We start from the raw sequence: 24,004 nt of genomic DNA on the forward strand, positions 1-24,004 counted from the left end.
TGAAGCATGTCATTTAAAAAGGTAACTCAAGGTCAAGGCACTCCTTACCATCTTGAAAAGTGTTTGAACAGAGTTCAGGTGATGCAGAGAGCACTCTGAGTGCGGAAGGCACCACCTGCCCCACTGTAATCCACCTCCTAGTACAGATGCCCAACATTTTTCTAGGGGCTTCTGGAAAGCTCACTCTGGCCAGGGTATCTGTGCAGCAGGGGAGCATTACTGGAAGGCCAGATGTGCACCATCCACAGCACAATGAGGATAAAGATAAAGATACCTATATACCACACCTGGAGTGCCACCCTAAAAGTTTTATTTTCCCTCATGAAACTTCTGGAAGCATATTATTAAGGAACAACATGAATTTCGCTAAGAAAAAGGTAAATCAAGTTTCTTGACTTTCCAGTCATCAAAAAAAAAACCCCAAACCAAACCAAAACCAAAAAAAATAAGGCAGAAAAAGTCTAAAAGAAAGGCTCAAACACATTCCCACAGCCCAGTTCAAACTGAAGTATTTCATTAATACAACACTTTATAACTGAAAACTGGGGGAGGGAATATTGTTTACGTATCTGCCTGTATATATATAGCAGGTAGGAGGCACATGATTTGCAATGCTGAGCAGATTCCTCAGCCTGACAATACTGCAGACATCTCCAGCAGATAAAGACAATCACTGGGTAAATTTGTTTCTCCCTGTGGTCACGGCAATCCATGGCAACTAAACCACCCCATTATCGAAGCTGCAGCGGAAGCCACGCTCAGAGGAAACACCATCACCCTCCCCAGACCTTTCAGGGTAACCCCTACTTACAGTTGTGAAGTTCATAACCTTCAGAATCCAGATGGTCATAGCAAGGTTCACCAGGATTAAAATCATTAGGAGCAGCACAAAGAAATAGAGGCATCTCTTCCTCCAGCCATAAATCCCCACTTTGTATACCTGGGGTCCTTCCGAGGTCTGCATCGTGCTCCGGTGCGCGTACTGTTCCTGAGGCATCTGAAATGATCACAAAGAAACAGCCATGGGTATAAAACGGCACGAGAGAGCTGATGATAAGAACTGCTTGTGTCTGTGCCTCTTAGAGGGGTTTGTTTTTTCTTTCCAGAGTTTACCAGCTGGGCAGCGTCTCTTTCGATATCTTGGTTCTGCATTATTTTTCCTTTCTGCTTACCGCATGCAGGAACATAACAAAAACCACACACACACACACACACAAGAATTTTAGGTGTTAAATGTATAGACACATTTATAAATACATGTGAGCACACTGTCTGAAGGTATCCTATGGAGATCACTCTTGACTGGCTCTGTTCACCGCCCCAGGTTTTGCAAGGCAGGCACTCCAGGGCCTCTAAGGATCCTGAGGGGAAAATTTTGCATGCCTTTGGTAAAAGCAGTTGAGTTCAGCAGTTTGTTTGGAAGATGCAATATTACTGCTCAGAGGCTTTAATTTAAAGAAATAATAAAATAAAATAATAAAAAAATATATAGTCTCAAAGAAAATCATTCCTTCCAGGCAAAGAAAAAAAAGGCAAAGGAAAAAAGTGAAGGGGAAATGTTTGCCTTCCTCCTTTTCCACACCCCAATCTTTCTTCACTAAGCAAGCCTGAAGCACAAGGTTGCCCAGCTGCCATGTCATGAACAAATTATCATCAAAGATCTGTGCTGGTCTAACATGACTCTGGTAGTCTGGGTGGATATGGCATGCTAGGACAAGATTGGGGCCAAAACCAAGGAAAGAGGGAATGAAGAAAAGCTGGTGCTGAGGATAGCAGTGCAGCAGCATCCTCAGGAAGAATGGTCCTCACCATGGCCCCTCCTACAAACCCAGTATCCATCTAGCTCTGGGCAGTCAGGGATGTGGCTGGAAAGGGAGAGGTGCTTTCAAGTGACACTGCAACCATCTGGGATGGGGACCCTGAACACAGCCACCCACAATGGCTGCGTGTGCACCAAGTTGTGCTCGTGGAGGTGTTTTGTGCCACGCAAATGGAAGTGTTCCCCTTCTCATCTTTCACACTGGGGTGTGCAAAAGCCACATCCACAGGCTTCCCCCAGGGATCAGCTTCTTAGGTTGTCAGACTTTTTTTGACACACAGGCTTAGGATCTCTTATCATCTCTAATAACACATAGTTGTCTGAATGCTTTGCATTTTAGACTCTAGACAGATAAGAAGCCACCCCATGTGTTCTTGCACTACTGATTCAACACCACGGGCCTCTTCCTCAGGGTTCTGGCTTCAACATTTGCATGCAGTCAATTATAAAATTCACAGAGCAAAAGGAAATAATACAAGTTCCTCTCTGTGGGAGTGTGATCTGTGAGGGTGGAATGAGACAATGGTAGGAATTAGATGCTCCTTGATAGCAGCTTATGTTTGTTTACCGTTACTTTCCTGGCTTTTTCCTTACTTTTTTGCTAATAGCTCCATACTCCAGCAGCTAATAAAATACAGCATGCAGTCAGTGGCAGGGCAGAGCCCATTTCAGACCAGTGTAAGGTGAGTTTCTCGATGGTGTAACTTTTATTCCAGTAGTGTTGCACCAGGGATGAATTTAACACTTCATCTTTGCTGCCGCAGTGCTGAAGCCCACACATTGGAGACAAAGGCTGCCTGAAGAACCAGTTTCTCTTTTTTACCTTCCACTGCTCTAGAATTTGCTAAGACCTGTGTTTTCTAACCTTTTTTAGTGTTGTCACCTGCAGCATAAGAGATCAGCCATCTCTCCTTCCATGAACTTTCACCCCTGACCTAGAGTGAAACGGGCGCTAAATAAATCTATTCAGGCACTAAATTCTTTTCAGATCAGAAGCACTGAATCTTTCCCAGTCTACACCTATAAATTAGAAGCATATCCAGGAAGGCTCTTTAGCCCAAGGAGGCTGGTGTGCTCACACCTCTGCTCTCATCCCAACAACAATGCCCCTCCAGAAGGTAGAGCTGCCCACCTGCCTCTTTCTCTAAGTGTAAGATCAGGAAGATTTTTAAAACCAGTAACAGATTAGGTCCTCCTCAGGTGTCTGTACCACTGTATTTCAAAGAGTATTTCCCCCTCTATGCTTGAGGGCTACAGTCCACCAAGGTGAAAAAGCAAGTCTGACCTGTGTGTAGCAGGGTGCTGCAAAGGATACCCATAAGAGACAACTCAGGGCACCAGCACTGCCCATCTGCAGGCAGCTGCCAGGCCAAGCTCCCTCAGAATCACAGAATCACCAAGGTTGGAAGAGACCTCAAAGATCATCAAGTCTGACCTGTCACCACAGACCTCATGACTAAACCATGGCACCAAGTGCCACATCCCTCTTGAACACCTCCCTCCTTCTGAACAAAGGCGATGCCTGTCCTTACTAAACTCAGACTAGAACAAGGCGAGTTGCAGACAGCCCATCCACGCCTCCAAACCTGTCTGCTTTTACCAGCTTTCTCAACTGGTCTAAAAAAAGGATTTAACATCCCTCCATACCATGCCTCATTGACAACCTCAGAATGCCCCAGTCCCAGCTATTGCCAAGATCTGCAACAGTCATATCGTGTCAGGAAGAGCTCCTGGTAAAACAGGCTTGCTCTTAATCAGGGTTGGCTCAGCCAGTTCAGCCAATGTCCATTGAAAGTACACCACCAAAAAAATTTCCATTTGTATTAAAGTGAAGTTTTCAGTAGTATAACCAGGGTCACCATCAATCACCCCTCCAGTTCAGACTGGCCAGGGTGGTATCTATATAGCAAAACCACTTGCAGCCCAGACACATCCATAGCTTTTACCAATAGGGGGCAAAGAAGCTGGTTACAACAGATCCAGCTCTGTCTGCACCAGTATCTTTGCTTGTGGATGCCAAGTCAGCAACTGTGGAAGGCTTCGCAGCACAGAGCTCATCAGACCCAAGCTGGGTCACCAACAAATACACTCACTTGGAGAAAAAACAGGTCTTTTTACACTGCTACAACCACTCTGATATGTGCAAAGGGAAAACTTAAACAACAATAAATTATAGAGTTTCCACTACCTGGGGGAAATTACAACCACAACTACTGTACAGTCAAGGATTTTATTGCCTAATATTTTAACAGGGGACCCTGGAAAGCACATAATAAATGCAGCCTCTCCTTTGGAGAAAACGAATAAATTGCACTGCTGAACCTCCCAAATCATGAAAGAGGCTTGACCAATAAGAAACAGTACGAAATATCCAGCTCAAAATATCTCTTTATTGCAAAACTTCCTACTCTCTTTTGGTGGTTTTTTCATGTGTTTTTTTCCTTTGTTTTGGTTCCCCCCCCCCCCCCAATCTTTTCTTTATCTGCAGTCTCTAGGATGGAGAAAATAGCCTGGCCAGCTGGGGCAAAACTTTGTAGACATCAAAAGAATTTATAGGAACAGAACATAACAACAAAGAGCAACTTGTGTCCACACAGCAGTCTGATTTGGAGCATTTCTCTGATTCCAATAAAATATTTAGCTCACAAGTGTCCTAGCAGAGACAAAGCAACTAAAGTACTACAACACACAGGAGGAGCGCGAGTTAGGGAGGCAGCATAAATATATAACAAGAAAATAACAGGGGAATCATAGAAAGCACACCCCTTCTATACAAAATCTCACACAGCTGTATCTAAAGCTGTATATGATTTCCACCTAGCACTTCCCTCCTGAACTGTGAACAATCATACGAAAATGCTTGTGTCTGTAGTTCTCCAGGAAGGGAAGACAGAATGAGGGACAGAGAGTGCTGAGGTGTGTTGTTAAACAAGTGACTAGAATAAGGTGGCCTGCAAGGCAGAATACAGAATACAGAATTAACCAGGTTGGAAAAGACCTTCAAGATCATCAAGTCCAACCTATAATCAAACATCATCTAATCAACTAAACCATGGCAACAAGCACCACATCAAGTCTCCTCCTAAACACCTCCAGTGATGGTGACTCCACCACCTCCCTGGGCAGCCCACTCCAATGGCCAATCACTCTTTCTCTGAAGAATTTCTTCCTAACATCCACCCTAAACCTCCCCTGGCGCAGCTTGAGACTGTGTCTTCTTGTTCTGGTGCTGGTTGCCTGGCAGAAGAGACCAACCCCCACATGGCTACAACTTCCCTTCAGGTAGTTGTAGAGAGCAATAAGGTCTCCCCTGAGCCTCCTCTTCTCCAGGCTAAGCAACCCCAGCTCCCTCAGCCTCTCCTCACAGGGCTGTGCTCCAGACCCCTCCCCAGCTTTGTTGCCCTTCTCTGGACACCTTCCAGCAACTCAACATCTTTCCTAAACTGAGGGGCCCAGAACTAGACACAAAACTCAAGGTGTGGCAACTATGTGGGGAACCAGCTATACTTCTTATCAATAATCTGCTCTGTGTGGGAGGGAAAAGTATGCTAGTCATAATTTGCATTTTAGCAAATTCTCCTGACTCAAGCATTAAAAAGAACTAAGGCACACAAAAAATAAATAGTATTAGTGTGAAAGGACATACATGTGGTTGCACTTACTAAGTCCTCCCCCACCTTTCAATTACTGAAGGGGGAAGGCTGCTAGTTGCTTAATTGGCTTTTCCTCTTCTTCTTCAGGAAAATAATAGGAACCACCACCTCATTTCATGATAGTGGTGAAAAGATAATACTGAAACAAATACAGACACTGGAAAGCGAAGCACTCCTTCCAGAAGTCACATCTGAAAGTGTCTGCCTGACGTGAGAGGGCTCAAAGACACCCATGCACAGCCCTGGAGCACCCTCTGCACATGTACAATCCCATTTTATAACACGAAAAATGCAGCATACCAAATCTTCACACTTTACCCACAGACAATATTACCATGGCTACAAAAGTCTAGCTTGGAACCTGGGTAATTCTCCACGGAATTTTTGCCACTGCACAAAAAATAGGAAAAAAAAAAATAGAGGTACTAAGTTTTGCATATGAGCTACACACTGTGTGTACATGAACAGTGCAAAAAGGGCATGATACAAACCCCAGCCCAGTTAGAAAAGCTATTTATCCTTTTGCCTTAGCATACCTTAGAGATATGGTCCATGACAGGAAAGATTTATTTGGTTTTTTTAAGACCACTGGAGGAGTCATGTCACCACATCCTCTGACCCACACAGACTGAGCACTACTGGCAAAGGAGCTTCAGCACGTTCTGTCAGTAAAGCTGAAACCAGGCTCAGCTGAAAGGCATCACAGAGCAGAGCTGGCACTGAGCTTCCAAAAACCTCCTCAGACCCCACTGGTTATGGCAAATCTTTATTGCATGTCTCTCTCCTTTCCACTACGTCCTCCCGGCCTGACAGAAAGCTTCTCACTCAGGTGGCACAACCCTGATTAATGATTCATCAGGCAGAAGAGGTGTTTTATATGCACAGGGATGGATAAACACCTTTCCTTTGCAAACATCAGAGCGGTAACATCCCTTGGCCATGCCGGCTTTGTAGGCTCAGTGAGGGCTATGAATAGGGTGAGGCATAACAAAAGGAATCAATAATGTTTCTGTGCCATGGGGGTTTCTTTGATCAGCCCTTGAATGATGTATGCTTAGTAATAGAACAATTTAAAGCTAAAAGGGGTTGCAATCTGGGAAGACAGCGTCTCTCTTATGACCCCACTTGAAATTTGCTGCTGAAAATACCCTAGAGCTCATCAAAACCACTCACTACAGCACAGACCCAAAGCCCCTGAGCTATGCACAGCTAACACGGTATTTCTCCTCCCTTCCTGCTTGGTACCAAGGTGTAACAACTTCATCAGCAAACCCAAGAGCATCTGACCCCAGGCTAACCCATAGCACATGGATGGGAACACGTTTCTAGAGATCAGATGGGGGTTCAAATTCCCTCAGGCTTTGGACCTGGATTTCCCACATGGTCTCTCTCTATGTGTCTGTACCACCAACATCTCTTTATTACTGGGTTTTGGTTTGTTTTTCTTATTGGTTTGGGTTATGTAGGAGGTTTTGTGTTTTGGGGTTTTTTTTGGTTGCTTGGTTGGTTGTTGGTTTTTTTTCTGATAGAAATCTTTTGGTTTGGGCTCCAATAAGAAAAAAAAAAAACCCAACCACCAACCAAACAAAACCAAACACAAAACCCCCAAACAAACCTAAAAACCCTTCAGAGGTGGTCTCTGCTGTATCACTGGAAGGCAACGCACTTGTATTCACTAGCTGTAAATGCTCTGCAGATTCATCCTCTTTAATTTCGCTCTCTTTTAAGTCCACACTATCCACCAGGTTCAAAACAACAGACATTTCTGGAGCGTGACTGGGAACAAAATCTGGCATGAAGACGAGTGTTTTGAGCCATACATCAACAAGACATTTTGCCTCTCCACTCCTCACAAAACTCTCTCTCAAGCTTGACACCACCAGGCCCATTAATCCACCAGGGTTGTGACCCCAAATTGATTTGTGGCCCTGTACGCAGGCCAGTCCATAGCCTGGGTCTCCATAAAAGCCTCATGCTCTGGAAAACGACTCCTCACTCTTCTCACTTGTAGCTTGGCCATCCAGGGCTGAGCACTGGGGAATAGCCCAAAGGATAAAATATTTGCTGGAGTAGTTGGGTCTTCTATTAGTTTTCTCCATTGCCATCTAAGCCATGAACTTGGGCTCTTCTTCCTCAATGGTTGTGCCAGCATAGTCTCTGTCACTGCCATTGGAGTCCCCAGAGCTGAAATCCTTCTGCTCTGGCCTTCCATGAGTTGGGAACACCATCATCACTCAATGCTCACTTCTCAGGTTTTACTGCAATGGGATATGTGGCCAAAGAGACACAAAAAGAAAGGAAACTTTCCAAATAATATTCTCTTCCTTTCCGACTAGTTTCTTTCAGTGAGATACACCATCTGTAGAGTTCTTCAAGCATCTAGACTGATTCCAGCATGAACAAGCACATCAACAAGCTCTGACTGGTCTGCACAGGACTGCACAGTCCACCAGTGCATGCTTTGCCTGGTCCATGGGGAAATATCACTTTTCCTGTCCACATTCTTGTATCTTGAGGAAGTTGAACTCATTCAGCACAGACAGCTGGGGATTCATCTCCTCGTAAAGCACCTCTAATGCAGCTCCCTCAATGCTCCAGGCTACCCCCTACCTCTAGCATCCTGAGACCTCATGTAATTTCCCCAGCTGCTAGGGCTGACATCATTTTGACAGTAAGCATGCTTGAGGGTAAGGCCACTGCAAAAGCCTCAGTTTATAAACCAGGATCTTTGAGTAGATGAACAACTGAAAAGCTGATCTTGGGATTTCTGCTCTGCTCCATCACTGATCTGCATTCAAGGAGCACCTACAGAAAAACTGGAAACATAATACAGCTTGCCAGAACAAAACTAAATAACAAGTAGCTCCACCTCTGAACAACATCTTGCAAACCAAAAGTGGCATTTTCTTGTGATGGTACAAGAGTCTGTGAGCAATGTTATGTTACTATTGCTTCTCTTCTCCAAGAAGAGGAGAAACATGACTGCTTCCTTACTTATGACTGTTTCTCCTAAGTTTTAGACTTTTTTTGGGTGATATCTCATTATTTGGGTGTTTTTTTCAGAACTAATGAGAAAATGGAAAGAGAAGTTAACAAGGAAGAAAAAAGTTTCTGCAGTGCCTTCTCTTCTGCATCAAGCCAGTCAACAAAGAATGTCTTCCACCAAGTGCCCCACGATTCCCAGCAATGTATTCACACTGCATGCAAACATTGTACTGGCTTTGCTGCATTCACACCCTGGTTCCTCTGCGCCACTCGGATGATGTGAAGCAATCATGAGCCTATGTCCATCTGTGCCAAGTTTATAAATGCTCTTTCCCACCGGAGAGTCTCAAAGCAGGATGAACAAATACGAGAACTACACTAAAATAGCCAGCAGCAGGTGTGGCTGCAGGAGGCTGCGGGAACAGCAAGAGAAATAGAATCAACTGAGCTTGAAGCAGAAAGCAAGCTACAGGAGGTGATACTTTGAAGACTTCTGCCCCAACACACTCTCACTCCACAGTACCCAGAAAGAGAGATGGATGTAGGAATGTGCAAAGCAGGATCGTAATATGGATTTATACTGTCGGAATCCAACTGGCATGGCACAAATTAAGAACTGTGGGCTTGAGCATGTGCCAGGATCCAGAGCACAGTCTTTGCAGTGTTCCTGCTTGTGCCAGTTAAAACTTGTTCTGCTTCATCTTCCCTCCGTCATCTTCCCTCCAAATAATGTGCTTACCATGCTTTATCCATTTAATCATTTGCACAGACACACTTGCTTTCTAGTTTGCTCTTAGGAGGGACCAGGAGAAGGCATGCATGTGTTAGGGTGTGCTAATGCTTCTCCTATCTTCCAAGATCAAGAGATCCTATAATTTAACTTTAGGTGCATAAGATTCTGTCCATATATGTAGGCACACTTCAGTCCTTTTAGATACAAAGCTTGAATACTTGACATGGGTGGAGCTGCAAAAAGGTCACTGCTGACAGGGGAAGGCTCAGGAGCAGCTGCCCGAGTTAGAGAGGAAAACATCACCTCCCTTGATCAAATTTAGCTAAGGGTGTTGCAAAGAGCCTCTGAGTCTGCCCTGCCTGAATTCACACCCATGCACCAGTGTCTCCAGCTGGGGTCCTGTAAAGAATGGGTACAATGAACAGCATTGCTAGGCACTTAGGCATCCCATGATCCAGACTGCTCCCATACCTCATAAAAACCCTGCACTGCTCATTTCACCCAGATGTGGGGCAGGAGTACCCCTAAAGCTAGATATGGCAGCACAGCCCCAGCTCCTTTTTGCTAAGACAGATGTATTCCAGTCTCTTTATCTCTCTGGCTCTTCAACGATGATCAGAACTGGTAGCTGGGTTATGCATGATCAGAAGAAGAAACTTGAAGTTTCTATTATTTTTTTAATAAGCTTATAACTAGCAGTGAAGAAGGTAAAAGGCTGACTGGATGCCTAAATTATCAGCTGCTGAGAAGAGCAATAGAGCTCTAAGTCGGCAGGGTAAGATGGCAGGCTGTGAAGGCTCAAGCAGCCTAGACCACAGGAAACCTTCATTTAACATAGCATTTTCACACAGGTGCATTTTCTGCAAAGTAAACTTTGAGCTTATCAAGCCTCTTCACTTTCATCACATGCCTCTCTTCCACAGCTCATCTCTGTCCTTCCTCTTAATATCCTTCATCTCTATTAGCCTCATGGATGCTACAGTACATCCATGTCTTCCCAAATCAGCAAAGTTCCTCACTTGGCCTAAACAAACCCATTTCAGCTGGCCATCACTTTCACAGGAAAAAACAGATAAGGTGGCAAGGAGAAGACACTCCCAAAACACCTTTCTCTTTTCCCTTCCATCATATCAAATCTGTTTGTATTGGGCTAGATAACATTCCCATTGAAGTCCAAAATCCACTAAATCCTACTCTGTCCACATAGGGTTTGCTGTCTGCCACTATCCTTTGGAGCTACCTACGTACACACTTCACCAGCATTACTGGGAGAAAGCTCTGGGTCTGATGCACTGAGAGGGTGAACCTCACTTTGTCACTGAATTTTTTTTGACTGCCAAGATGAGTGACTGAGCCCCCTGCACATGCAGTCCCTCTGGCTGCAGTCAAAGCAAACTGTGGGGTCTGCTCCCATCAACCAGCCAGAAACGCTTAGCGCTGTCCCACTGCATAATTTAATATCCTTGATTCATTCTTTGTCGAAAGAAGAAAACACCACACACCACCACTAGAAAACACATCTAAAAAGCATTCTCAACACATCAAATAACATCACTGTGGAAATTCTAGGAAGAGGCACTGGCAGAGGCAAGGAAGTTTGTGAAGCTACATGAGCGGGCTGCTCCTGACACCTCCGTCCGCCTTGACGAATGCACCGTACCCTAACTCCCAAACACAAGCCTGCCATATAAGGTGCTGGTATCTCTGCAAAGGCAAGACAAGCTTTAATGCTGCAACTAAAAGGATGAGAGAGCAATGCTTAAATCTGGCAGGCTCCTAAAGAGAAAGAGAGCTTTTTGTCATAAATGTTTCTCAAGTTATTTGGGGAAAGAAACGCAAATCAGCAGTTGCAGAGAGAACAGCCCTTAAATTAATGATTTTCCCTCTAATCTGCTCTACATGGTTTCTGACTGTGCTGTCTGTTGCAGTTATCTCATGCTTTATAAAACACAGAAAAAAAAAATATGCTGAGAAATCACAAGGCAGTGATTATTACTGACTTCTCACCCCTCTTCACAAGCTGGCTGTACCAGGAATTGCCCAACAGCCCCCAGACAAACACACTTTCAACTCATTGAACAACTATAATGCACTGTACAAATAAATGCATTTACATGACTGAATTGCACTTTGCATTAAAATCTGTATGTGACACATGGTACAGAGCCACCCTTTCAGGGGCTGCAGTTTATATTCTTATTTATTGCCCCAAATGAAAAAGTTAAGAATGATTTTGTTTCAGTGTTCACGCAGCAGGAGTTGCTTTGCCTTCCCACTTACTACTGAAGTAAAGTTAGCCAGAAACCACCACCCAGCCTCAAACTTCTCCCATCCCTTCAGGAATATGCCACAACTTCCCATTTTCAATTATTTTCCCATTTTCAATTATTTTTTTCCCCCCTCTAAACAGTCTGAAAGCAAGAAGCCTCTTTGCAGGAGCACAAAAGAACAGCAAATCACCCCGGCCGCAGCAGCAAGGAGCTATGCAGCTCTTACCTCTGCCTTGGAAGACAGATGCAGACTTGGAGGGGTTCTGGAGGCTGGGGAGAAGATGCAGCACGGCTTTCAGAGCAGCACGAGGCCCGGCCTGCGCTCATGAGCTGCCCCTGTCAGATTTTCCAACAGCAGAACTGCAGCCAAGTCCCTGCCCATGCCTGAAGAATTTCCTGAACAGCATTCCCGTTCTTTTTCTAACTGCTTTGAAACCACACTGTCTGTACTTCAATAAGGCTTTGTCAGGCCAAGTTACAGCTACTGGGCTGGCTCCAGATCGCAATTGCAAACAGATGTGTTTTGTGTTAAAAGCCCCCTTCTCCATGCACACATTCAGACAGAGACCCCCCCCATTTGCACCCAGACCTCAAGCCTGCAGGTCTTGCCTTTGCAGCTCTAAAGCTAGCCATTTCAGCTAAAATGAATAAAAGGACTTTGTGTGTGGTGATTTTCTTTGGAAAGAGGAAAAATAGGGTGGGAGGGATCCCATTCCAACAGATAACACCTTACCCTCTCTCATCTGCTTTGCTAGTACCAGTGGTGATGGAAGCCCAGGTGAACAGACAGCTTCATCGAACCCCAGCAAGCAAGTAAACACAGGAATTCAAATTTCAGTTCACCACTACTCTCTTCTTACCTTTGCCTCTGTTTCTTATAAAAACTGTGAGAAAAGAAAGCGTATTTTTAGCATCTCTAGATTCAGTTCAGCACATCAGAATTCTATCCTAATCTTGACACACACTCCTGTATCTGCTTATACTAAAAATAATATAACTATTTTTGAGTACCTTCATCCCTCTCTGCTTTCCAGCTGTCCAAGCCCTTAAAAATATTTTAAGCACCTTGCATCTCCCTTTTACAGAGCATTAACATTGCTCTGGCGTTGGCTGAAGGAAAAGAAATAGAAGACATAATGTTATACCTTTAGTCAGAACGGGTCCCAGTTCTTAATATCTGTAATCATTTCCAGACAGCACCATGGGTCAAGGCAACAAACGTGGGCTCTGCGGGTTGAGGTGCCCTGCTCCCGGCATGTGCCCCTGAAGCAGAGCCGGAGTAGATGAAACACACATGGATGTCCCCCTTACACCACCACAGCTAAGTCCCACCAAAGATGAAACACAGCAGCAGAGTTGTCAAGGTAACAATATAGAAAAAGAGACAGTTTAAAGAGAGAGAGTTATATTTTTCCCACTTAATGTTCCTTTTCAATCCTGTGCACTCCACTTCCATTGGGTTGTTCTGCTCTGTGATTTACAGAGGTGTGGTAGCCAGATGAAGTGTTTACAAGAGTCAAATGTGGCTAGAGATTGGAAATAATTTGGAGCCTTATGTATGGTCTGATCCAGAGCTCACTGAAAGCAGTGGGAAGCCTGACTTCCATGGGCTGTGGATTAGGTCCACAGCACAGCCTCATTTATTCACTGGAAGGCAAGATCTGCCTTACACACACTGGCAATGAGACCTTAGTAAAACTGCATGGTCTGCCTATATGGAAAGCCTACAGTACTTCATCCATCCATCCAGCCTGTTCTGAGAACTGTTGTGGTAACACTATGAATGGTTTTCCCCTGCAGCCTGCCATGCTACCAAAATGCCCTGTCCATAACTCCTGCCAAGAGCCATATGTCGGTCAGCAATGTGGGCCACATGATACAGGCCAGATTCTGGCAACCTGGACCAGCGCCCAAGCGCACTGAAATCAGCGGGGATGTACATTGGTTGTGATGCTATGTTGCAGAAGACTATAGGAATATATATACATTGCAGTCATTCTGCCTCTGTTTTCAGGACTATAAGCCAAGGGAAAGGCATGCACACAAGCCACACACAACCACTGGTGATAGCATTTCAGATTTATTTGCACAGCTTGTGAGGAGTCAGTTTGTGCCAGAAAAGAAACCACAGACTTTGGACAGCAGGAGACAGCAGAGCTGTCAATGCAGGAGAGTCTCCTTAACTGGCTGCAATGGCAATGATAATACTCTTTGGATTGGCAACCAGCAACAGCTGAAACCAAAGGCGCCTAAAGCCTTTGAGGTCTCTTAGTATAAATAAACTGAAAGGGGGAAATGTGAACCACAGATTCACATAATTAGATTTTCAAGACAATCAGGCATCAGCAGAGCTGTTTGCCTTCTGTCTTAAATTTCCTCATGGTCTTTCCTCAGCAAACCAGTTAGGTTTGGTGACAGGCGGTAACTTCAGTGGACAGACATGTGTTTTGAGTTAAGCACATGCTTCAGTGCTGTGCAGTCCAGGACTTCCTACAGCAGCCTGGCTCTGGCAGGACCAACAGTCAAATCATTTCCCACATGGCAGTGCAGCACTGTGCAGTTGTTCAGTGCTTCACACAAATATGGTAACTCAGTGGTTTTCAAATTTGCCTTCATCTGAACCCTTAATTATTGGTCTGAGGAGGTGCACACCCCTGTAACAGGTTCAGAGAGAGAGATTTCTATGCACTCTACACAAAACTCTCTTTTCTGTCATTTTTCCCAGTTCCCTTGGGAATAGTCCATACGTCTGTGGACCACATGCTGGGAAGCACTGCTGGAGATAACCTAATCCCTTATTAAAAATGTAAATGATCTCTTCTGTTTATGAGCCATACTTTCTATTTTCAGAATATTTATGCGAGCTAGCAGTGTGCTGGCAGGTAGAGACATGCAGAGGTGACAGCATTAATACTGCATTTTTTCCACTGGCATAATTAGTAGGCCAAGTCCATAAATATTTACATTAAATCTGTCAGGCATCACACCAACCTCACTGATAACTTAAGGGTATCTTACTGTAAACTGCATTAATGACTAACTATTTTGTCATCAAGTAACATATAAAGTGCTCCTTCAAACTAAGCCACTTTGACTAGGTTGTTTTTATCTCTTTCTCATTTGGGTATGGGGTTTAAAGGTGCTCCAGGCATCAGAACTGTGGCTCAGGGACTGATCTGTTTTTCTGCTATTGAGCTATCATTTGTATTAACACCTGTGCTACCAAAAATATAGAAACCTCGCAAGTGCAAAACTTACCTTGATGTCAACATAACTATCTAACTGCTACTACTTCTCAGTACTGGCAGGGTTATGAGGATCAAAAAAAGGTAAAAATAAAAATCAACCTTACTAGAGCTCTTTGGGAAAGATAGAAATTAATTACCTCCCATTCAGAGCTCCAGCATCATTGCAGCTGCAAATCTTCCAGAAGATCCACTCCACCTAGTCCCACGACTTTCTACACCAGGAAATACATGAGACATACAAAGGGTAGGAAGGAAAATTTCCTCCTAACCATTTATACCTGCTCTTAATTATGCATTAAAAATAAATAAAATTGTAACCATCAGGTCATGGGAGTTTCTCTTTCCCTTCTACTCTGCCCTATTGAGGCCTCATCTGGTGCATTGTGTCCAGTTCTGAGCCCTCCAGTTCAAGAGAGACAGGGAAAGAGTCCAATAGTGAGCTGCAAAGACAATGAGGGGACTGGAGCACCTCACATAGGAAAAGCTGAGAGTCCTGGGGCTTCAGCCTGAAGAAGACTGAGAGAGGATCTTATCAATGTTTATCAATATCTAAAATGACCTCATCAATGTTCATAAATATGTAAAGGGTGAGTCCCAAGAGGATGTAGCCGGGATCTTACCAATGTTTATCAATATCTAAAATGACCTCATCAATGTTCATAAATATGTAAAGGGTGAGTCCCAAGAGGATGTATCTGGGCTCTTCTCGGTGGTGCTGAATGACAGCACAAGGGGCCATGGGTGGAAGTCAAGGCATAGGAAGTTTCATGTAAATAAGAGGAAAAAAATTTTCACTGTGAGGGTGACAGAGCACTGGAACAAGCTGCCCAGGGAGGTTGTAGAGTCTCCCTCTCTGGAGATATTGAAAACTTGTCTGGATGCATTCCTGCATAACCTGGTGTAGGTGTTCCTGCTCTGGCAGAGGGGTTGGACTAGATGATCTCTTGAGGTCCCTTCCAGCCCCTGAAATTCAGTCAAATTCTGTGATTCTGTAAAGGGCAGGGGTCAAGAGGAAGGGGCTGGGCACTATTCAGTGGTGCCCAGTGACAGGACAAGGGGCAACAGGTACAAACTAGCACAGAGGAAGTTCCACCTAAATGTAAGGAAAAACTTCTTTACTCCGAGGGTGACAGAGCACTGGAACACTGTCCAGACAGGCTATAGAGTCTTCCTTTCTGGAGGCTTTCAAAACCTACCAGGACATGATTCTGTGCAACCTGATCTAGGCATAAATGCATTAGCAGGGAGGTTGGACTAGTTGATGTCCAGAGGTCTCTTCCAACTCCTACCATTCTGTGCTGCATTTTGGCATTTTCATAGTATCATAGTATCATTCAGGGTTGGAAGGGACCACAAGGATCATCTAGTTCCAACCCCCCTGCCATGGGCAGGGACACCCCACATTAGATCAGGCTGGCCAGAGCCTCAGCCAGCCTGCTCTTAAACACCTCCAGGGACAGGGCCTCGACCACCTCCCTGGACAACCCATTCCAGGGTTTCACCACTCTCATGGTGAAGAACTTCCTCCTCACATCTAGCCTGAATCTCCCCAACTCCAGCTTCATTCCATTCCCCCTAGTCCTATCACTACCTGAGATCCTGAGAAGCCCTTCTCCAGCCTTCCTGTAGGCCCCCTTCAGATACTGGAAGACAGTTCTAGAAACAGTTGCAAATTATTTCATATTTACTATTAATGATATTCCCAGCTAATTCCCTTTGACTGATAATATCTATTCACACAGAAAACAAAACCTGGAATTTTCATGCCATGCAGATTTCCAGGGACCTGCTCAAATATTCCTGCAGCTTCCTAAGAAAACCAGGGCACGACAAAGATGCAGAAAGAGTCAGTATGTAAGTGCAGGTGTGTGTGCAGCTGGGGTGGAGGAAACAGTCTAAATGAAAACTTTAAGATCTGAATGAGATAATGAAGCAATCCCCTTGTTCCAGCTTTCTCTCTTTTAATCCATTAAATGTTTTGAAATAGCACATCAGAATAAATACACACCTCCAAATATTTTTATAATCTCAATGGAACAAAATCCTCAGCCTCATTATTATTATCCTAAATCACCTGCATCCTTGGACTCTTTTAATACATCTCTTGCATAGCGGTGTGGAAAGGGAGAAGGCAAGACTCATACAAGAGCCATGTCCTTAAATGCAGAGTTAAGGTAGTTTATTGATTATAAAATTAACTCTTTGAGATCAGAAGCCAGCTATTGGCATTCCTGATGGATTTGCTGAGCCCTGAGCATCCAGAGAGGATGGAAGGCAATGTAAAGAGAAAGAGAGGGGAGGTGAGAGTTCCCCAAATATGTTTAGCTAATGGTAGTAGCTGTAGGAGAAGAATGCTTCACTGGAGGGAGAAAACCCATCCCTCTGTGTGTGTGAGCACAGGAAGCAAAGGTCTGATTTGATGGCAGGGGACAAAATCCTATTTAAGTTCTGCAGCTGCGAATGAATGAAGGCACACAGGTCATCAGGTAATCACACACAGGGCTGAGATGGGCTTGTTGGACAAGTGAAAAGGAAATGGGAGAAAATGAAAAAGCACTCGTGTGTGTGTGTGTGTGTTCAGCTGTAAGGAGCCTGTTGTGACTGTGCCTGGAGAGTAACTGACTGTCTGTGCATGCAGCCATGCACTGGAAGCAGCCAGACCCGCAGCACCTACATCCTCACCCACTGCTCTAGTTTCCTTAGAGCAGATAAACATGGCTACATTTGAGTAAGAAGCTATAAATATAGGACTGGTTATGAGATGCACCATCTTCTAATTCTTGGAAACTAAAGACAAAGAGGGGCAGAGCTAATGCTGTGGCAGCCTTGCTCTTGCAGACAGGCTTTCCAGGATGCTCTGAATTTCATGTATAAGGGAAACTCCAGTAACAGCAAAGGTGACCATGAAGTGGAGACTTTGCTTCACACATGACTAAGTTATTCAGATCCAAGTACTATATTTTGGCTCTTCTATTCATCTGAGTTAGCAAACAAAAGGGTAGTGTAAACGAACCAAGGGAAACACAATAAAAAGTGCTGGTGCCGGGTGCCACAGTAAATGTACAGGTGAGCTGGGAAACAGGAGGGCAGGGCAGCAGTCAGTGTCACTTGCACAAGGCTGAAAACACAAGGTGAGTTCAGGTGAAGGACTCAGACTTAGGAGAGGCCAGACCTGGAGAGCTGCTGCTCACCACTCAGAGTTCAGTAACATCCACATCTCTGCTGCTACTATGAGACAAGGATCTAAGAGGCAAAAAGTCATCAACAAAGGCAGAGATCTTCCACTGCATAGGCTCAGGAGAGCTGTAGAAAAAGAAGGGGGGGTGGGGGTTTATGGAAATTCAAGTATCCAGTGTGTCAGAGCAACAGCAAGCTCATGCTTAGTGTTGCCCTTGTTGATGTGTAACACCTGCATTGAGAGCAACCTACTCCTAAGGGCTGTTTTTTTCCTTAGGGCCCAAGACTTGCAGACGCCCTGAGCCCATTTGCAGACTGCAATGCACCTATCAGAAAGCTCTGCGCCGTGCTGATTTTCAGCAGTGTTTACCTTTTGGCCAAAGAGTCACAGCCAGGATCTCAGCCAGCCCTCCCCCCCAGCCCCAACCACTGCTTTGCAATTATTCTGATGATTTCAGCCATTTGCAGGCTCTTCTCAGAAATAATTTAAGGCCAGTAGAGCTTGTTAATAGGTAAAATGGAAAGTGTTCCTTTTCATTTCTCCAGCAACATTAATGTAATTATCCTGAATCACTCTCAAACTACGTGGGCTGTAATTTCAAGGCAATATTACTATTACAGAGCCCTGTTCTTCCAGTCAGCCTGTGCCATACTCCCCGTCCAGAAGTTATTGATCAATAATCAGAAATGTCTTCATTTAAAAACAATAGAGCTTCCTCATTTGCAGCCCAGCAAGGAAGCAGGATGAGTGCCACCACGCAAAGGTGTGCCGCTTCCCTGGCTCCTACCCCCTCTGGCATAAGAAATGCAAGAAAGAGAAAAGTAACTGTGAAGATTAATTTCATACAGATATAAGAGCAAATGTTCAGCTGGCCAGGCCAATAATTATACTTCTATTAAAGTCTTAACAGTATCCAAATTTATTACTCTTATCTGAGCAGCCTTACCCTCCCTTCTCACACAGCTGCTCGCTAAGCTTCGGTTAGATACATGCCCCAACGCAGACAAATCTTCACCTCAGCCTGCAATAATCATCTTCTGGGGGAATGCCTTCAGTTTCTCTGACAGGTCTATCGTGGTGGGGATTTTTGGAGTACGGCTATGCCTTGCTGCTTACATTTAAGGCAGAGCATGGTTGCTGGTCAAGCAGAGCTGCTCAGCAGTCCGTGCTTATCACCAGCCTTCCCTCTGTGCTCCCAGCTATTTTTACTCTGTCAAGAAAGCAGCTCTGCTTGTTCTTACACTTAGATACCCTATTATATTGCAAAGTTTAACTCCACCAATGCACCCAAATTTGGCTCTGCTGAACAATATTCATAGGCAGCATATCTGTATCTTGATGAAGCAATTAGCAGGGCTCTTGCAGAACACTAACAAGGCAGACTGTCAGTCCATGAGCAGCCCTGGACATTGCCATCTGTTTTAATGAGCTGTGTGTGGTGTGACCTTCTGGACAGTAGGACTTTTGTATGATCCTGTGAGCTTCCTCAGATGAGCAGCAGTGACTTTCATAGCTAATATCTGATCCAAAGGAGAATGCTTGCCCTCTTCCCATGACATTAGCCACTCGCCAGGAGGCCAAAACTAGAAGCACAAACTGATATAAAACTAGATATCCAGAGATCAGATTTAGGAAATATGTTTTGTTGTTTGGTTTTGGGTTGTTTTTTTTACAATGAGGGTGGCGGGACACTGGCCCAGGTTGCCCAGAGAGGTGACAGAGACCCTGTAACCATGTAAACATCCAAGGTCAGGTTGGACCTGATCTAGCTGAAGATGCTCCTGCTCACTGCAGGGCAATTGGACTTAATGACCTTTAAAGATCCTTTCAAACCCAAACCATTCTATGATTCTAAAAAAAACTGATGCACAACATCCACTCTAGAATGAGAAGCAAGGAGACAGCAGTTTGGAGACTCAAACTGAAGGGCAATCTTTGTCCAAATTTTGCAAATACCTTAGCTCTGCTTACACTCTGCAAGAGGTGATAAGATGCATGCAGTTCATAAAGCAGCTCATGAAATGAAGTACACTGAGATCCTGTAGAATGTGTCAGCCAGAGAGGAGGAAAGAAGTTGCAATGGCCTGAGAAAGAAACGCATGTTTGTATGTCAGTAATCATGCCTGACCTTTGCCAGAGAACTCAGTATGGTAGAGGCATATCTGTGAGGCTATTTACTCCAAGGACCATGAAAAGACCATTGTGCAAAAATTCTAGACTCAGATTTATCTACAGAGATATACTCGAGGGCCTTTCAATCTCAGCATCTCTGCTTCAGTTATTGGCAGGATGTCACAAAGGGTAAAAAGCCATTTAATTGGGAAATCCCTTTATCACTGCAGCTATAGCCTCTCTATTTCTGAGAGGATTCCTTGTGCTTTCTCATACCCAACCAGTGTCTTAGAGCCCAGGCTAGGGGTTTTGCTTGTGTTCAACTGCAGCCATAAGGGCTGCAATATGCATGAAAGCTGCTGAGCCCACTTGCACTTGCTCTGCTGGCCTTTTCTAAATATTTATCTAACTCAGCAGCTGGTAAGGCTTAGTCCTCACTGCAGTGTCAGAGAGGGCTGCTGCCTCTTCTGAAGACTCCTGCCAAGGATGACTGCAAAAAATGTTCAGCCCCATAAGAGTATGGAAAAGAAAACCAAACGTCTCATCCCTTCCTCTGTGGAGAGGACAGTCAACACACGACTTGGTTCTTAGCAACACCTTTTTATCCTATAACCATGTAATTACAGACTTGGATTAGCTGTGAGCACAGTGACCCCAGCAGCCTGCAGCATCACTACAACACAGAAATCTTTCCTGCAGATGTGGAGGAATGGAATGGCATCCCTCTTGTGATATTTGCTCCTACATGGCAGAAAAATGAGTGACTTCTTGTGAGACTCCTCCAAGTGTGTGAATGTAGCCTACAGGTTGGCAGCAATGAGATCTTCTTTGGTTAGTAGGATACAGGGAATGCCTTGTCTCATTCACACATTTTGGAGTGAAATTTCATCAGTGCTAATGTTAATGTTAACATTATTTCTGCCCTAAATTCTCCATTCTCTTAGGCTAAAAATATAGTCCTGGAGTTCCTGATACTGTCCAATGAGAATCACAGAGACTGAAGGAAAAGGAGAGAGAGAGTGAGAGAGCGAGAGAGATGCTTTGCGTCTTGCACCCATGCTTACTTTTGGGGCAAAGTAGCTGTCAGGAAGGTAAGAGAGCTGTTCTCTTCTAAAATGTGAGGGACCTCACCTGCCCACTTTCCTCCCAAAATGATGACACAAGTTTGTGAGGATGCTTCTTAAAACATAGCCCAATTATCATGTTACCTCTCACTCAGAGATCACTAACTGGTAATTGAAAGCAGTTCAGAATCATAGAATTGTCAGGGTTGGAAGGCACTTCAAGGATTATCTAGTTCCAACACCCCTGCCATGGGCAGGAACACCTCACACTTTATCAGGTTGCCCAGAGCCACATCCAGCCTGGCCTTAAAAGCCTCCAGGGATGGGGCTTACAACACCTCTCTGGGCAACCTGTTCCAGTTTCTCACCACCCTCATGGTGACGAACTTACTACCATCCAATCTGAATCTCCCCAATTTCCCATATCCATTACTTCATTTTCTGGGTTTTTTCCTAAGTGCCTTTTTGCACAAGTGCCTTATTCTTGCCATTCAGACAACTTCTGTCCTCCCAGGGTCTGCGGGTTGGGGACATACCGAAGCTGGAGTACACTTCTCCCTCCACTATGGCAGGAAATATGCCAAGTGAAGAATTAAATCCCTCTTCCTCTAAACCTGTTTCCAAATGCAAAGATGACCAAAAAAAAACCAAAAGGCTCAGTGATTTTTTAAGTCCCTACCTTGCAGAAGATCAGCATGAGGGAAACCAACACAGCATTTGCTCTCAATGATGTGTGGAAACACATATATATATTTAAGCAAAGTGATATTTAAGTAACAAGTAAAATATTGTTACAGTGAGGTTAGATGTGAATTCTGCAGCAACAGCTCCTATCTGGAAAGGCCAGAAGTTAAGTGTCTCTCAGCACGCTGCTCTAGCAAACGAGCATCTGCCCCCTTGTAGGAAGCAGCACTGCTCTGCATTTGCATTAGCACTGCTGAGCAAAGCCTCCTCCTTTCACCCCTTCAGCTATTTATCATCATCACAGAAAGTCAGGAGCAACTTAGCACGGTGTTAGAGAAGTCTCCATCCCTACTGCTACACAGAGGTTGAACTGATCTGCCTGCAATGCAACAAGCAAGGCAAGCTGCACTACTTTTAACCTAAATCATGTGGGTAGTGAGGCTCTACAGGAGAGCTGGTGGGGGAAAGTGTGTTTGCAGGGAATGCTGCTGGGAGCACGTGTGTTTATCATCCCAACACATAAACTTCCTCTGTTTCAGTAGGGCTCCCTTTCACTTACTTGTTTTTATTATTCTACAGCTGGAACTCCATGGCAAATCTCTCAAAGGTTAACAGGCCTGTCCAGAAAGTGCAAGAAACAGCCCAGCTACAGTCCATGAATTTTAATGCTCTGCATTACAACAACGAGCTATTTTTACACTGGATAGCAGTCCACAACCAGCACTATTTCAGTAACTGTGTAAGATATGACAGAGGCCAAGCAAAGGTGCAATAACAGTTGTAAGACAATCTGCCTGCAAATAATAATAGAAGACCACCATAAAGAGGGAATGGGAGAGAGAAGGAAAACAACAAACTGGGGAGATTCAGAGAAACTCCAACAAGGGCACCTCCATCTGCTAGCCCTGGAAAAGAAGTAAATGTTGTTGTGCTAGAGCAGGTCGGCACACATTTCAGACAGATGGTAATCCCCATGTGAAATTAGTCAATCTTTCTTTGATAGGCTTCAGAAAGCCCTGCTGCTGTCTTCCTAAGAGAAATGACACCTTTATGCTGAAAGTTACAGGTTGTTGCAGGCAAAAGGACAGAAATACACCCACACACTATCCTCATCTGCTATACACTCAAGCTGGCTGTGTATTTTGCAACAGAGAGTGCTTGAGACATCTCTCAGCCCATGTGCTCTCTAAACCAACATGTTTTAGAAACTATTTTAAAAACAAAAAGAAAGGTGGCTACCACAATACATGTGCTACATCTTCTCATTCACTGCAATGCAGGGAGCAGTAAATCTTTAAGTAATGCTTAAGCCTCACACATCAGTAAGGGATTTTTGAGCGCCTTACGATAAGAGATTGTCACTGCGCCAAATTTGGGCCCCATCGATTCTGTGGTGGTGCAATGAACCCTGAACTTGCTTCAGCACTGGGGAAAAGACATTTTGCCACATTAGTCTTACAAAGGTCAAGCAATCCTTTACTCTTGCCAAGGGTCGGATGACCACATCATCCTGTGCAGTAATCAGCGCAGCTCTGGTTGAGATCCACAGCTGCCCTGCGCTGCCAGAGGTGGAACCAGAGGCGCCTGGGTCAGAGGATGAGCCAAGCAGGCTACAGCCCCTGTGCAAGCAAAACACTGGAGCACAAGTCATGTTTGAAGTACTTTCTGTAACAGATGCTTACATGAGCATTTGATATGACTCAAATTACATGCCATTCCATCCACAGACACCTGCAATAACCCATGAATAAAATATTTCAACCAAAAGCTGCTTCACTGGCTCTTTCAATGAGCATCAGAAGCCCCTCAGCCTTATGCTTTCTCCATCCTTTTATCTACTTTGAAAAATAAGTCAGGTTGCCCATTTGATCTCCTCCCAGCCTTAAAGCTGTGAGAGTAAGGGCCAAACTCTCTACCTGGAGCACACAGCACAATGTTTGAATAGTCAGTCCAGGCATGAAGGCTAAGACCATGCCTAGGGAGTAAGGGCCAACCGGTTTGGACCATGATAATGCCCCTAATGCTGAGGCCCCAAGAGAGTTTAACCCTGCCTATCTTAAAATATTTGCATTTTTCTATGAAGATGAACCCAAGGAATCCTTAAACATAAAATCTGTCACAATTATGTGCTGGCATTTCTTTATAATTACCTTAAATACTTCCCTCTCAAGAATATGTGGTTGAAAATGCAAGAAAATTATGCTGATCATTTGCTCATAATTAGATGGATTCAGTGAAACCTGGTGCTTAGCATGTGT

General features: G+C 44.5%; 1 protein-coding gene across 7 annotated transcripts in view; it reads right to left on the reverse strand.

Annotated features, from left to right (window-relative positions):
* The window catches only part of SGCD (sarcoglycan delta), a 393,456-nt gene that overhangs the window by 150,561 nt on the left and 218,891 nt on the right, over positions 1-24,004 (reverse strand). For 4 of the 7 annotated variants that reach the window (XM_068161646.1, XM_068161637.1, XM_068161654.1 and 1 more), the window contains exon 3: positions 812-997. In XM_068161646.1, the coding sequence (XP_068017747.1) occupies positions 812-997 (186 nt within the window). Of the gene's footprint in view, positions 1-811; positions 998-11,686; positions 11,756-24,004 lie in introns of those variants that run through there. The other 3 variants (XM_068161680.1, XM_068161670.1, XM_068161662.1) reach the window with 2 other exon arrangements.

This window comes from Melanerpes formicivorus, unplaced genomic scaffold (genome assembly GCF_026170545.1).
Source record: "Melanerpes formicivorus ecotype bairdi unplaced genomic scaffold, bMelFor1.0.p_v2 SCAF_2, whole genome shotgun sequence".
Lineage (NCBI taxonomy): Eukaryota > Metazoa > Chordata > Aves > Piciformes > Picidae > Melanerpes > Melanerpes formicivorus.